The 15,118-nt window shown below is 37.7% G+C and overlaps 1 protein-coding gene across 4 annotated transcripts; it reads right to left on the reverse strand.

The window, feature by feature from the left end:
* Window positions 1–1,001: 1,001 nt before the first annotated feature.
* LOC122301572 lies at window positions 1,002–13,559 on the reverse strand. Of its 4 annotated transcripts, none has more exons than XM_043112984.1 (11): window positions 13,396–13,559; window positions 11,736–11,818; window positions 10,809–11,015; window positions 10,513–10,624; window positions 10,405–10,438; window positions 4,910–4,947; window positions 4,716–4,750; window positions 4,473–4,625; window positions 1,754–4,293; window positions 1,520–1,609; window positions 1,002–1,364 (listed from the first exon to the last, which is right to left on the reverse strand). In XM_043112984.1, the coding sequence occupies exons 2-11, from the start codon at window positions 11,804–11,806 to the stop codon at window positions 1,297–1,299; spliced, it is 3,348 nt and encodes a 1,115-aa protein (XP_042968918.1). In that variant the 5' UTR covers window positions 11,807–11,818; window positions 13,396–13,559; the 3' UTR covers window positions 1,002–1,296. The 4 variants fall into 4 exon arrangements, with proteins under 4 accessions (XP_042968918.1, XP_042968919.1, XP_042968920.1 ...); XM_043112985.1 differs by having other exon boundaries at window positions 11,736–11,836; XM_043112986.1 differs by lacking the exon at window positions 13,396–13,559 and adding an exon at window positions 12,505–12,529.
* Window positions 13,560–15,118: the final 1,559 nt, after the last annotated feature.

A 15,118-nucleotide genomic window follows, 5' to 3' on the forward strand; every position in this document is an offset into this window, starting at 1 on the left:
GTGTTTTAGAGCATCTCAATAGATTATCTAAAGTTAAATGATAATTTTAATGAATGCGAAATGAATTTTAACATTTAGTTATTCCATTCACATAAGTTTTATATTGGAATAGTTATTTTTTTATTATATAATAATAAAATAATATAAGATGAATTTTACTTTGACTATTCACATCAAATCTCAATACTGAATTATCAATTTATTATTATAGAGTAATAAAATAATTAAAAATTAAAAAAATTTAATATTTTTAAGTATATATTATTTGATTTTATTTTATCACTTTTTACCATTTTATTATTTATTTTATTTGAGTTGTATGCTGTGGATTTTTCATATAAACAGTTGTTAGAGTTAATTTAAATGATGAAGAGAAGGACGAAAAGAGAGAAATAATGGATAAAATTAATATTTGATAAAGCTACAGTAGCAAGCAAATTTGGAAATAGTTTTGATGTTTCCTATAGCTAACATCCAAATATTTAGATTTTGACTAAATGATATTTTGGCGTCTAATAGCTAAATAGGAAATTGATTTAAGCTAATCCATTGAGATGCTCTTACAACTTCTAAGCTTGTTTGTGTTGTTAATCAAAAAAGATAAAAAGAGCTTTTTTGTTTTTGAAACATATCCCGTAGCCTTTTTAGCCTCCTGTTTCATTCATTTTCTCTCGTTCAATTTCAATTAGCACAATTAATTATATTTGATCTTTTTATGGATTCAAACTTGTACTCAATCATGTATTATATATATATATGGAGTTATGTCATATTTTTTATACAAATTTTTACATGTGCCTTGAGATCCCTTAAATTAGATCGTCCCTACTAGCTTGGCTTGCTTCGGCATAGCTACTTGCGTGCATCAAAAGTCTCACAGAACGTCTTAGACGAGGCAGGTGCAAAACTTGAGCTCTAGGTTTGTCACATCAAATTTTACAAAACACTTGGCTATTTAAATTGGATGTGGTACGCATCCACCAAGGAAATATTGGGTCAAATTTGCAAGGACTAGGACAACTTGAATTGAATAATGTTTGACATCCGAAGTTTTGCAGGACCAATCAGATGTTCAGCAGGAAGCAAATCAAACACCGTGATACTTAAAGTTACAGAGACTTCTATCAACAACACAACCTGCCAAAGCATAGGTATGGCTCCTTGATCTCTAAATGCAAAACAATACAAGTACAGCAGAGTAGTAGGGGTGTCATCATTCTACTACGAGAAAATTTTGTCTGATATTGCCTGAGACAGGAGGCAAATAATAACGAGTATACTACATAATACTTAACATTACGGGTGCCTAGTCTCGTGTAGTTTGGTGCCCCTAAATGCTGAAAGAGAGAAGAACGACCTCGTAGCTGAAACATAAAGATAGTCAAGCGTATTGGATCAATAACAATCACAATCAGAAAATGATGAATCACATGTGAGAAATGGAAAGAACCAGTAGTAAACCAAAGAAACAGGAGTTAGCAGAGGAGTGCATTACTCTAGATCATAGATGAATGCTAACCTTTATTTCTGGGGGCTGCAGCTGATTCACAGCTCACTTGCAACTTGTGAGAACAAAAGTGATCATTAAGTTTGCTCGAGTTTGATTGAGCTGGGTGCAGAATAACCATGACAAACAACATAACACTCAGATCGAGATGTCAAGCAAGAGAAGCTATTGCACAAGTTTTGGGTCAGCAAGGATAACTGATAAAGAAACCTTCAGGAAAAAAGCAAGGAAAGATAAAAAATATACCAGGGAGTAGTCCACAAGCATCCAAATCTTTTTCATGAATTTCAGATAATGAAGTCTTTTGCTGTGCAAAGTTCTTTGCTTGAAGAGCAGCCTTTCTAAGAAATTTGTCAGCATTTCTCTTACTAAAGGATTTAGACTCCTCAACGTCATCCTCTCCTTCAGAAAAGAAAGATGGGCTAGAACAACCAGTAGTATTTGAATCCCCCTTGGTCTTCCGAGCAAACTTCAAGAGTCTTTTCAACCCTTTCGGTGCATCTTTTTGGCAGAACATGACAGGAGGATTTCCAGCATTTCCCCACTCGATACTTTCAGGTTCACTACTTTCTTCTTGCATCATCTGGGACAGAGAATGGCGAACACGTAGACTTGACCATTCAGCGGGTGCAACATTGGCTGGAGATGCAAGTTGACATGTGTTGACATCACATGGAATGGTCGATTCATGATGCTCTTTTATTTCCACCCAGGCAGTGGGGGAAATTATTGATTCTTCTCCAACTTGAAGTTTTGAGGACTCCGCCTGATTGTTGAAGACATTATCATGACTGTGAGCAGCAACTTGTTCAAAGTTCTCAGTCTCACCACACTGCCAGTGGCTTTTTATCTGAGTTTCTGATTGTATGGCTCCTTCATGAAGACCCAGTGATACATCATCTTCCCCTTGATGCTGACCGACCAGGTCAGAAGCATGTACAATTACCTCACTTTCTTCAGCTTTCATCAAGTTTCTGCAGTTTGTCACGGATTCATTAGACTGAGGAGAATTCTTTTTCTTGTTAACAGAACTGATACCAGGAACACTTCTTGAACCCTTGCGGAGAAAAGGTTTTGAATCCAGTGGAACTACGCTGCTTTTCTTGGTCACTTTGTCATAGAATGTAGGCTTTGTGGGAACTGTACTAGAACAATCTCCAGAAGCTTTCATAACTTTTGTTTTATTTGCTTTTCCAGAGCTTGCCCCTCGTTCATAGTTTTTTCCATTCACAGTGTTCACGCTTTTGTCATGAGCCCTCTGTGTCTCCTTAACATTTCTCTGTTGCTGCTGGGATTTTTCCACTTTGGGGCTTGGTTGAGGAAGTGATGTTGCCGGCTGGCGTTTCTGACGTGTTGGTGTGGTGCTAGATGAAGATAGGCCACCAGGAGTTTTACCTGGTGATGTCCCTGTGATTCTCTTTGATGGTGTTGATGGCCACGATTTGCGTGTAGCAGGCAGCAGTGAAGTTCTAGACGAAATTTTCTTTGTAACAGTTGGCTTTGTAATTTCCTTTTTCGCACTGACAGGTTCAGATTGACCTTTTTGTGATCTTTTGGGATTATGCATAGTAACTCTTTTACCAATGTCATTCCCATTTGTGGAGGCCATTTCAGCTTTTCTCTCATTAAGACTTTGCTGCATTGCTCTAAATTGTGCTGTTTTCTCTGCCCGCTTTCTGGCATTCTCCCCTCGAAGTTTTTCATCCCTCTTCTCCTTATAGTGGTCATAAAACCCACCTCTCTGCTCAGGAAAAAAATTGTTATTTCTGCGAGTTTGAGGTTTACCGTGTCTGACAGGCCTGCTTTCCATTATTTTCATCATCATCATCTGGTTCAACTCCCCCTCCTTTTGCTGACTCCACGCATTTGAGGATGCTAATTTTCTAATAATTTCCTCTCCTTGGGTTTCTTTAGAATCTGCTGGCAAGTCATGTGTGTCTGCTAGAATACATCTCGAATCATATACCTGTTCTTCCTCATTTAACCCAACATCAACTCCATCTGTCTCACCAAGGTTCTGACCTTTGGATATAAATTCAGATTCCATTGTCACTACTGAAGAAACTGAAATTTTACTATCTTCTCCATCATTGGGAGTCTCGGGAACAGAGTCTTCAGAACCAATATGTAGCTGACACTGGGAGGAAGCTTCACCTATACCTGCACTCCATCTTCTCAATATAGATTTATTTGCACAGATAGGAATATTTGTTAATGACCTCCGTATCTGAAAATCTGCAGTATCATCCCTCTGTTTTCTTTCAAAAAGATTTATTGCATCTTGAACACTCATCCTCTGGACATTTATCTCAGCTTTTTTACTAGGTTCCGCAAATCCTTCATCTTCACCATCGTTTGCAGCTACTTTATGAGACAACAACCTTTCCTTAGTAGGACAATAATTGAGGCTCTTAATTGTTAAGGCAGCAGCCCTCCTTGATCTAGTTTTCCCGATTTGAATCCTTCGCATTGGTGATGCTGACCGTCTGGGGGCTGGAGATCTTATAAGCGTCCGACTTCTTACTGCAGATGTTTGGTCCCCATCACTTGAGTCGGAAAATTCACTTTCTGTCGAGTTCTCCCGCTCAACCTGGGCAACTTTTGCAGGTGAAACACCATATTTTACTGGAATAGATGAATAAACTGGTTTTGATGGCCAAATGTTATCATGTGTCTTTTCTATATTGTCATTCCTTGGACAGTATATTGATGAAACCTTGTCATCATCTAGAGGATCAGCATTCTGGCTGTCTTGACTCAGTCCTAAAACTTTGGACAAAGAATTCCTGCAAAGGATTGTTACAAGATGGGATCTCACAGTCAGAAACCAGACCTTTCATTATTCAGGTAACTTAAGTATGTCACCAGAAAAATATGGAGAAACACATTGTTGCTCTACAAAATTCTTGGAGCAAGGAGTAAGTTAGAAGACCAAAGCCCCCTTTTATTTTGGTAACCAACTTACTTCAAAGAAACCGCTCCAAAATGTTGAGAAAATTGCACTAAATCAGTGATTTCTTTACAGGAGCAGGTGGCACCGACAGCCTTGTTTAAAGATGCAGATAACTCCCTTCTTAATGCTGTAAGCCTTAAATCCATTGCTCGCAACAGTTCATTTCTGGTGGTATAATTTTCAATATCTTAGCAGCGATGAAAATAAATAACAAAATAAAAACAAACCTGTTAGCTCAAACAACATTCACCATACTTCGAAACATCTGATGATGTGATCTCAACTTCAGGCTGTTCATATGCAACAGGTTGAATTAGTTGCCCGTGTCAAAGAACGATTGCAGATGGATTAGATATAAAAACTGAAAATGTATTTTTTAAGTGATATTACTTTATTAAAAAGTCCAAAACCCAAATGTATTAACAGGAGTTTTAAGGAAAAACAATTACTTTGGATGATGGTGCGACATCAATTGAGTTGCAGCAATCTGTTAAAAGTGGAAAGCTACAATAATTAATAGATATAAAAGTGAAAAATCCGGCTCATTATTGGAAAAAAATATTAAACACTCGTAGCACTTACAGATGCCTCAAAATTAATTCCACGTAACTAGAGATGACCTTGATTACACATCCAGGAGAAAAGTAAATGGTGATATACTAAAGAAAATATTTTCACATTTGACACTATTTATTATATTGCAGCATTGTGAGGTCGCCAGGTCATTATGGGATGATGTTTTCAGAAGATTGGACTTAGCTTGGGTTATACCTGCAACTGTGGTCGAGCTTTTGGACAGCTGGAAGAATCTAGGCGGCATTTCACAAATCACAGCTGTGTGGAAGATGGTTTCTATATGTAGGGCTGAGCAAAAATCCAAAAATTCAACTCTGCTTTGACTCTGACAAAACTAAGTCAGAGTTGGATTTTTTTTTTTTTTCATTTTCTAGTTAGAGTCGGAGGTGTTGCTGGACTGACTCTGACTTTTCCCTCCGACTCTGAATCCAACTTCGATATTATACATATGTTATAAAAATATATATTTATCTATATATTGATCATATATATTAGTATAGTTTTTTTTTATAAGTAAGAATTTTATTAAACCATGTAATTAGGCATAGCCCAAGTATACAAGAAGTATATAAGAGAAAAACACTTAATTACAAACTAAAGCTGAAAAACAGCACAAAAGTCGTTTAGACTAGCCCCATCTACTATAATAATCGAAGCCCAAAGCAACAAAGTATGATAAAAGAAGTCTTTAATCCCTCCCACCGAGCGTTCTCTATTGTCAAAACAGCGCCCATTCCTCACTCCAAATACACTACATAACACAAAGAGGTACCATCTTCCAAACGACCGCTAGTTGACGATTGCCTTGAATCCCTCTCCAACAGGCCAGGCGTTCACCATCCTCTTAGGCATCGCCCAGGCACTGCCAAGCTTAGCAAAAACCTCATCCCACAAAGCCTTCTACACATCACAATGGAGAAGAAGGTGATCTGCTGATTCACCACCCCTTTTGCACAAGAAACTACCTTGCTTTCTCAACTTGTCGATAGTAAGAATTTTTCCATGAGAAGCCAACCAACCGAAGAAGGCCACCTTGAGAGGCACTTTGCATCTCCAAATAATTTTCCAAGGAAAAAAATCAGTAGAAGAATGAGAAGCCAAGACCTTGTACACAGATCTTACCATGAATATCTTATTGCCAAGCTGGTTCCAAAGTAATCTATCATCCCCTCCAGATTTTATTTTGAAAGCATAAAGCAAGCTGTAAAAATCAGTAATGTCCCCCACCTCCCAATCCTGGACATCCCTAATAAAGCTAACTGACCAATGAATATGACCAGTAGTAATATCCATATAATCCGCCATGGAAGCATCTTTATTTGAGGCAATTCTAAAAAGAGAAGGGAAAGTATTCTTCAAAGCCTCATCTCCACACCATAAATCGTGCCAAAATCTGATCTGGTTACCCCTACTCGCCTCAAATCTGAAATTTCAGGAGAACTCCCACCATCCATTACCAATGAATTTCCACACTCCCACACCGCATGTTCCTCTTACTTCGTTAGAGCACCTCCCTCCCCATATGCTCCCAAATTTGGCATCAATAACAAATCAATGATCCTCCAAAGAGCATCCCCTTCTAAATGGTACCGCCACAACCATTTCCCCAAGAGTGCCTTGTTGAAAGATTTAAGCTTTATAAAAGGCAGTGTTTGGTTTAGGATTTAAGGAAAAAAGCCCAAAACAAGGTTTTTTTTTTTTTTTTTTTGGGGAGGGGAGGGGGGGGGGGGGGGGGGGGGTGAGGGTGGGGGGAAGGGGTTTAGAAGCCCAAAATCGCAGCAACCCAGCCCAAAACAGGGTTCAAGATCAAAACGGCGGTGTTCCATCAAGGTGACCGACCAACACAGCCCACAGCCATGCAAAACGGATTCGTTTCTAGAGGAGAAAAGCCGTTTTAGAATAGTTAGTGTGACCAACCACTCATTTTCCTCTCGGATTGGTCACGAGCCTCGCCTAATCTTTTTAAATCTCAAATTCTCATTTTTAAATGAGCTAAGTATTTTAAAATCTTCTAAATATTTTAAAAGTCCAAAATTATTTTAAATAAGGTATTTTAAAATTTTTTTTGAATTTTTTTGAGCCCTGAAAATTATATAGTTTTAGAAAATCATTTTATTTAAATGATTTTATTTCTCTAAGAATATTATTTAATATTTATCATTTTATTTTCCCCTCCCCTCTTTCTTTCCTCTCTTTTTCCTCTTCTTTTCACCCCCCACCTGCCCCTAATGCTTCTCTCCCCCATCTTTGTTTCTCTTCTATCTCAACCGCTAGCCACCATGAATGGCAACAATGAGGCTGCACCACGAGCACGCAACCAACCACCACCACGCCTTGCCGGTCAAATACCCCCTCTCATCCCTCTCGGATTCACTCTCTCTCTCTCTCTCTCTCTCTCTCTCTCTCTCTCTCTCTCTCTCTCTCTCTCTCTCTCTCTCTCTCTCTCTCTCTCTCGGTTAGGGCTCTGCCATCGCCATCCTCCACACCGCGGCACCATATGTCTCTGGAAGATCCTCTGCCTCCCTCTCTCACTTTTCCTCTGAGCCGAACAACCCACACCGTCCCTTGATTCTCTATGAATCACCGCCATGATACATTGAAGCTTCCATTTTGTGATTTGTGGTCGGTGATTTTGTAATTTGCGGTATGTAATTGATTTGCGGATTTTGGTGAAACCAGCGTGCTGTAATTTAAACAATTTGACTCCACTCCGACAAGGCTGAGTCGGAGTCAAAGCGGAGTCTATAGTGGTTGGAGCCAAAATTAGGGCATTCCGACTAGGGGTGTATAGAAACTGATAGAACCGGCCGGCACCGACTGGAACCGGTACCTGGAGTCAGGATCGACCGGAACTAGAGGAGAACCGGTTGGCAGGAGGTGGGAATTTGAACAAGCCAACGCTTGTCCGGTTCGGTCCCGGTTTGAACCAAGTTCAAACCGGCAAACTAGCCCAAAACATTTTAGAAAAAAAAAATTAAAATGGCGTAGTTTTAGCTTAGGTTTAATCCCCCCCCCCCTGGGGGCATCTTCTCTTCTTCTTCCTTCTTCTCTCTCTCTCTCTCCAACTTCTGCTCGAGGTAGCGGCGCATCTTGCCATCTCCCTCTCTCTCCTCCATCACGCAGTCGTTTGCCGTGCATCTCTTTCTCTCTCTCGCTCTCTCTCATCGCACCTCCCTTCTCTCTCTCATTGCAATGCCGAGCCATCTCCCTCTCTCATCGCATGGTCGCGACTCTGCCAATTCGCACATCCATTTCTTAGTTTCCAGCCTTTCGCGATGCTGAAGGGACAACGACTACCGACCGGGTTCCTCCCCCTTTACAGGTAGGTTTTGGCCGGTTCTAACCATTTGTTGTTGTTGTTGTTGCTGAAAACCGAAACTGCACCGAACCCATTGGTTTTCACCCCTAATTCTGACTCTGACTCCGACATTGTCAGCGCTCAGCTCTACCTATATGTATTCTATGGTGCCTATGAAAGGAACGAAATGATCGGACTTTTGAAGATAAGGAGCACTCATTGGTGCAGATTAGTATGTTCTTTGCTAAAACTTTTTTAGAGCATTGGCATTGGCTTCATCAAATTCCAAAATATAGCTAATTTCTTTACTTTTTTGCTGCATTGGATTAGCCAAAAGCATATATGTGAACTTTTGAGCTACAGTAATTCAGTCTCCTTGGCCATATTTGGCGAGTTACTATTCATTGACCAAATACATTTTTATTCCATTAAATCTCATCAACTAACTTTTTCTTTCCCTCCTTTTTCTATTATGTTTCTTTTGGGCTTTCCTTGTAAGTGACTAGCCAATGAAACCACTTAAATGTGCCACATTAGTTGGTGTCACCAAAGATGATAAAATCAAGGATAAAGAGTAGCATTACTCAAAAAAAAAAAAAAAAAAAGGCTAAGTAGCCACTGCTATTATGGCAATGGAGGGCAGTGAGAGATCACAACCTAGTGGTGGGCCACACTGTAATGGGGGGAAGCCCCTTGCATGGACGAGGAGGAGGGGGGGGGGATCTCCCCATTCACCCATGCCCATGGGCCCTATGCAGAGTAGGAGACCCCCCCGCCCCTCCTATGCAGGCAACACACCTCATGCAGGAGGAAATCGAGACCGCCACATAGATGGGAATATCAACCCTCCATGCAGCCCACATCCTGAGCAAAGTATACCACCAAGGGAAGATCCACCTCATCCTCCCACCCCCCGGTGCTAAGTAGGTTGCACAATTGGGATCTAGCCACCCTCTGCAGCCACTTCTTGGCACCATCCGAAATGGTACAACTTTCAATATAACTTTTAATGATATATATCTCTATGACAGCCTAAATACTTCTTCATTTACCAGGTTTTTTTCTTCTAAAGCGTATTTAGACATCCCATGTGTTTGCATCCAACCCAACAGGAATTAGCAGAAAAGTTTGGCTAGTTAATTAAATAGTATCATTCTTGAATGCAAACAACACTACCCCAACACCCTCTCTAACATCTAGATCCAACATAAGCCAAAAGCACAACACTTGGCCTGATGCCCTCAAACCAAGACCAAGGAGCCTGGCATGTATCCATAAGGGTATACTTTCTTGGTCTTATATCCAAAGGTATCTTCAACAACCAAAATTCACTGTTATCACCCAACACTTCCAGCCCTCAATGGAATACCATTGGTCCTCTATATTTTACCATCTTTTACTTGTTCAAGATTCTTTTTTCCCTTTTTGGTTTGGTTGTGGCCCTTTTGGGGGAGGGGGTTGGAGAGGAAAGAACTTGATTCTCAAATGAATGATAGCATATAAAGTATGCGAGTAATGCGGTGGGAAATACTTTTTTTTTTTTTTTTGATAAGTTAATAAGGTGGGAAATACACCAGAAGGCCAACAAGATACCCATATTGCAACATTCATGTGGAACTTTTAGTTTATATAAAAGATTAAGGCATAGACCTTCCTCAACTAGCATAACAAAAAAAAAAAAAAAAAGTTAAGACCCGGGAAGAACATTCTCTACATCCTCCTTTTGTCCCTCAAATCTCTTGAACGATAATATTGAAGCCTCAAGACTATTGGTTTTGCAACTAAATTGGAGAAGAAAAACATATAGCATCTTCATACCCCTCAAGGGTCCCCTACCAGGGATGGTTCATCTACCAGAAAGTTTCTTTCAGAATCCCTACTCACCTGTAGGGTGGCCTCCTTTGTTTGATCAACAGCCACTGAGGTGATTTCAATAGTGGAAAGAGTTCATAACAATAAGAATCATGTGAGAACAACACAATGATGTGTTTAATATACTAGATTTCCTTGAAACATAATCTTACTTATAAAAAAAAAAAAAAAGATGATAACACTTGGTTTAAAAATTACCTGCTTCCAGACTTGTTAGTTGATTGTGACGATCCTGAGAAAATAAAACATTTCCTTATGAACAAAATACACATTTCAAAATCAGTTTATTAGAGACAAAAAATAGACCTCGCCATATAAAGAGATATGAAATTTTTTGGCTTCCTCCAATTGAATCATCTCGTCTTCAACAGTGTTGATCACATCTCTCAAATCTGGTGAACCAATGATACGTAGGAAACTGAGAAGACAGAACCAATGAGATGTAGTATTAAGAGAAATCAATGTGGGAACTAAATCAAAAATGTGAATTAATTTTTAATAATTAGCATACTTGTAGCATACAAGAGAAAAACATCCCCCCCCCCCCCCCCCCAAACAAAAAAAAAAAAAAAAGCCCTAAGAAACATCTAAATAATGAGAACCTGTTTAAAATTGATTTTGTGAACCATGTGGCACCATTGAGTTTTCTTGGTAGATGGAGTTTGAAACAACCATCAGATCCTTTAGCATACATGTCATTTAGTACGGGTAGGTGTGGAAACAGATCTTCAAGAAGCCCGGTTGCCAGTTTTTCTACTTTGTTGTTGCAGTAAACAAATGCCTCATAACTAACATGCCCACTCCCATCCCTGACACCAAACATGTTAAAGAAGTTTATTCATCACTAAAACAACCACAGTAATAAATAGCAATAATAACAATACATAGTCAAAGGAGGATATGCTCCTATAAGTATCCAGAGAATTGCCCTGATAGAAGCATAACAATTTAACAAATGACTGAGCTACCCAGTGATACCAATACATCCATTTCCTCTCACTTCAATTTTATTTGAAGATTAGTTGTCTAAATTATGTTGAAAAAACAAAATAACCTAGACAATTATTCATGGAGATTCTGGAGAGAGAACACAAAAGAGTGATTTCCAACATAGGTTTGACTCAAATCATACATCTTGAATGACTTTTCAATTGTATCTTATCCAGAGGTTTCGTCACTATTGAGTACAAAGAAAGGCTAAGCAATATTCCAGTATAACATAACATCAGAAGGTAATTCTGAAAGTTTTAGTGTTCGAGGAAACATGATGCCAAAACAGTCTGCAACACATTATTCCCAGACACAAAGAAAATCACAAGGGAGTTAATATCGCAGGACAACTATAACTTTAAAGGTAATGATGATATTTGATTGTTGATTTAACTCCTGGTTGACTATGGATCAAACAAGCTTCTGTAGTATTATTAAGGCATCATGCCACCGGCAGAAACTGCAAGGACTGATCATATAACACTTTTTCAACTCTATCCCTAATAAACACCTCAGATAATCTTTTGAAGAATCATAACCTGTATTCATCAGGCAAAATCCGAATTTCAGCATAATCTAAAGGTGCATTAGCATCTATTCCACCCTCCATTCAATCAGCTTCCTGCACAAGCAGAGGAACCTAAATAAGACAAAAATATTATGTATTAATCCAACATCTGAGACTATGGACACTTTGTAAGTTGACTCCAAATATAAACATAACTTCAAATAGCCATAGAAAGAAAAAACGCCCCCCCAGGATGTCCAGGTTCCCGATAATTTGCATGCCACATGATTTGTATTTCTAAAGAACTGAGCCCAATAAGTGCATCAACTATCGGTGAACTCAGTCCCACAACACAAGCATACACACAAGGGTGAGAACAGACGCAGAAGGGTAAGAGGAAGGGAGAGAGGGTAAATCACTTAACAATGCTCAAGTTGAATAAAATAAGCAAGTTATCCAAGAAAAGTTAACATCTGACCAAGAAAATATCTTACAGAAGGTTAAGATATTGAATTCGCACAATTGATTCAAAAATAAAGAATTGAATATTAGATAGAGAATCAAACAATTTGAAAAGAATATTCATGAATTATTTCATAGGTTAGGGAGATATGAAAAAAAACATCCATGCATTTGATGTACCCAAGGAAATAATTCTATATATGGAGTTAGATGCTAAAACATGTCAAGGTACTGCAATAAGCTGATTGGTATAAAGCTAAATGAATTAAGAAGTTGCATAATAGGTAACAAATGAGGTAAGTATGTCCACCATGCATAGTTTTTTTAACACGACCAACCATTCAATCAAGGCACGCAATGATGGGAATGATTGGCCATTCCAATTTCCCTGCAGCGACATGTGATTTTCAGACCTAGATTAGTGTCTCAACACCCCTCATACTCGCTTCAATAAGGAACTAGTTTTAGGGGGTCCAAAGAGTTTAGACATGATCAAGGAGAAACACCTACTCTACTACTAGCTGATTTCCTCTAAAAGGTTCAACTGAGTCCAGATGCCTCCTATTCCAGATATTAGTTAGTTGCTATTGCCTAAGACAATTAGGCATTGGCGTTCAAGTTTATACAGAATTATGATGAAGAGGTTGAGGAGAACACTCCAGATTGCATGGGACGAGATTGAAACCGATATAATTCCAGATTTCCTCTATCTGGAATAACACATTACTATTGATGAGCTGACACAATCTCCCCTCAAACTAAATCCTCAAGCATTTAACTAGCTTCTTAAGTTGTAATTTGTACAGCCTCCAAGAATTTATGCCATAACCAAGAATAGATCTAGGAAACTTCAGATTGGGAGTAGCAAGAATGGTTGCTGCAATGCCATCAGATCTAGTGTCGGTGATGAGAAACCGTAACCATAGTCGGTATGGAGCCCGTGAGAAAACGTACAACTTGGGTCAAATCGAAAAGAAAGTGATGCTAGTAGTAGTACTCGAATTTTCTTTTTACCTATCAAAAAAAAAGTAGTAGTACTCGAATAAGTTTAATTTTTGCTTAAAACAACATCTTGTGACTTAAAGAAATGCATACTGGAAGTAATGCAGTATTAGAAAGCCCCAAAACAAAGTGGAATGATAATGATTTCCAAATTCAGAGACACAATGAATGAATGAGTGAGTGAGTGAATTAAAAAACGAAGGACATAATTCTTTTTTCATTTTTACCTTATGGCTGAGATCTGAAATCTCTCCCTCTCTCGCTCTCTCTCTCTCTCTTCGTAGGTAGAGATCTTTGACAGAGAGCTTGAATTCGCGTATTTTGTGAGAAAGATAGAATACGAAGTGAGATGAGCAATGCGCAGGTAGAGAAACCAGATAGCGTTATTAATTTAATACGAGTCCAGATACGATTTTGGCTGAGTGACGCGTGACACTTCAAATTTATTTTGAATTGATTATTGTTTTATTTCTAAGTAAAACTTCTAAATTTATTTTGGTGCTGTCCATTGATTCTAATTCTAATATTACTACTATTCAAATACGATGGATATTCGAAAAAAGAAATATTATGGATATTTTTAATCTTATACATATTTTTCCAACGTCAACATGAAATAAGGATTTATGGATTTACATTTCTAATTCTTAAATATTAAACTCGTGTCTTTGTCTCTTTTGACTTTATGCAAAGACCAAAGTTTTTTTTTTTTTTTTTTTTTTTTTTTTTTATTATTATTTGAAAAGCAATGACCAAAGTTATAATGAATAACATGATTACTTTTATTGTGCGTATTTTTAAAGTTAAGGCGACACATCTATTGAGACTCTTGATATGTTATTTTCATCTGATGATATTGCTACTCATTCAATCTTTCTTGTGACATAGCCAATCATAACCAAAATATTATCAATTTTAGTTTCAAAAATCATGTTTTTCACATAAAAAAAATAAATTTAGAATAAATAAGTTTATTTTATCTAAAGTATAAGGTTTAGAATAATAAAATTAACAATTGTGATAAACAGTGAATAACGACTCACCAAATATTGGATATTTGCAAAACCATAAAAAAGTACTAAAAGATGTACCTAATAATAAAAAACGAGAATAGATGATAGCAAGCGAGTCCCAAAGTTTTGGATACCGTATCGGGGAAAACATTGGAATGAATTATTTCGATACCGATACTATTTCGTGTACCGTTTCAAAATAGTCAATATATAAATAAATTATATATAAATACTTATATATAAATTATAAATAACCTAGTCTAAATTGGAGGTAAAAAAAAATGAGCTTGTAGTTTAAAGAAATGAAAAAAAAAAAAAGAAAAAAAAAGTAAAGGCTAAAATATCGGTCAATATGGGCCAAAATATAGGCTAGTACAGGCCGAAATATCGGCCGGTACGGGCCAAAACGACTGAAATTCTGACCGGTACGAAACTATATCCTTTTCTATACCAGTTAAGCCATGGAAATGAAATATTTTGACCGTACCAACTAATACGGTACGAAATTCAAAACTAGGCAAGCGACCCTCAATGGCGTGACTCTTTGAAAAAAGTATTTTAACAAGTGACAAAAAGAAATGGATCAAGAGCAAAAACTGACTGGCTTATTCGAGGAAGCCATAACCTCCCATTCTTTCATGGGAAATGCTCTGTGTATAGAGACTTTCTCTTGATTAAGTCTCTTGATATATTTTTTTTACTTAATGATTAACGAAATATTTTTTAATGATATTATGATTTTTTTTAAAAAAAATATTTAAGATTATTAAAAGAATACAAGAAAAATGCATAAAAAAGATAAATTACACTAATCGGAACCCAAAATTGGTGACTGTAGTGCCACACTTCTTTCATTGAAGGAATTACCAAATGATAGTATTTACATAAACCCCTCTTTAGTGGTAGTCTAATATCATCCCTTAGTCCACTCAAAAAA

The sequence above is a fragment of the Carya illinoinensis genome, chromosome 2, assembly GCF_018687715.1.
Source record: "Carya illinoinensis cultivar Pawnee chromosome 2, C.illinoinensisPawnee_v1, whole genome shotgun sequence".
In the NCBI taxonomy this organism is placed as follows: Eukaryota; Viridiplantae; Streptophyta; class Magnoliopsida; order Fagales; family Juglandaceae; genus Carya; species Carya illinoinensis.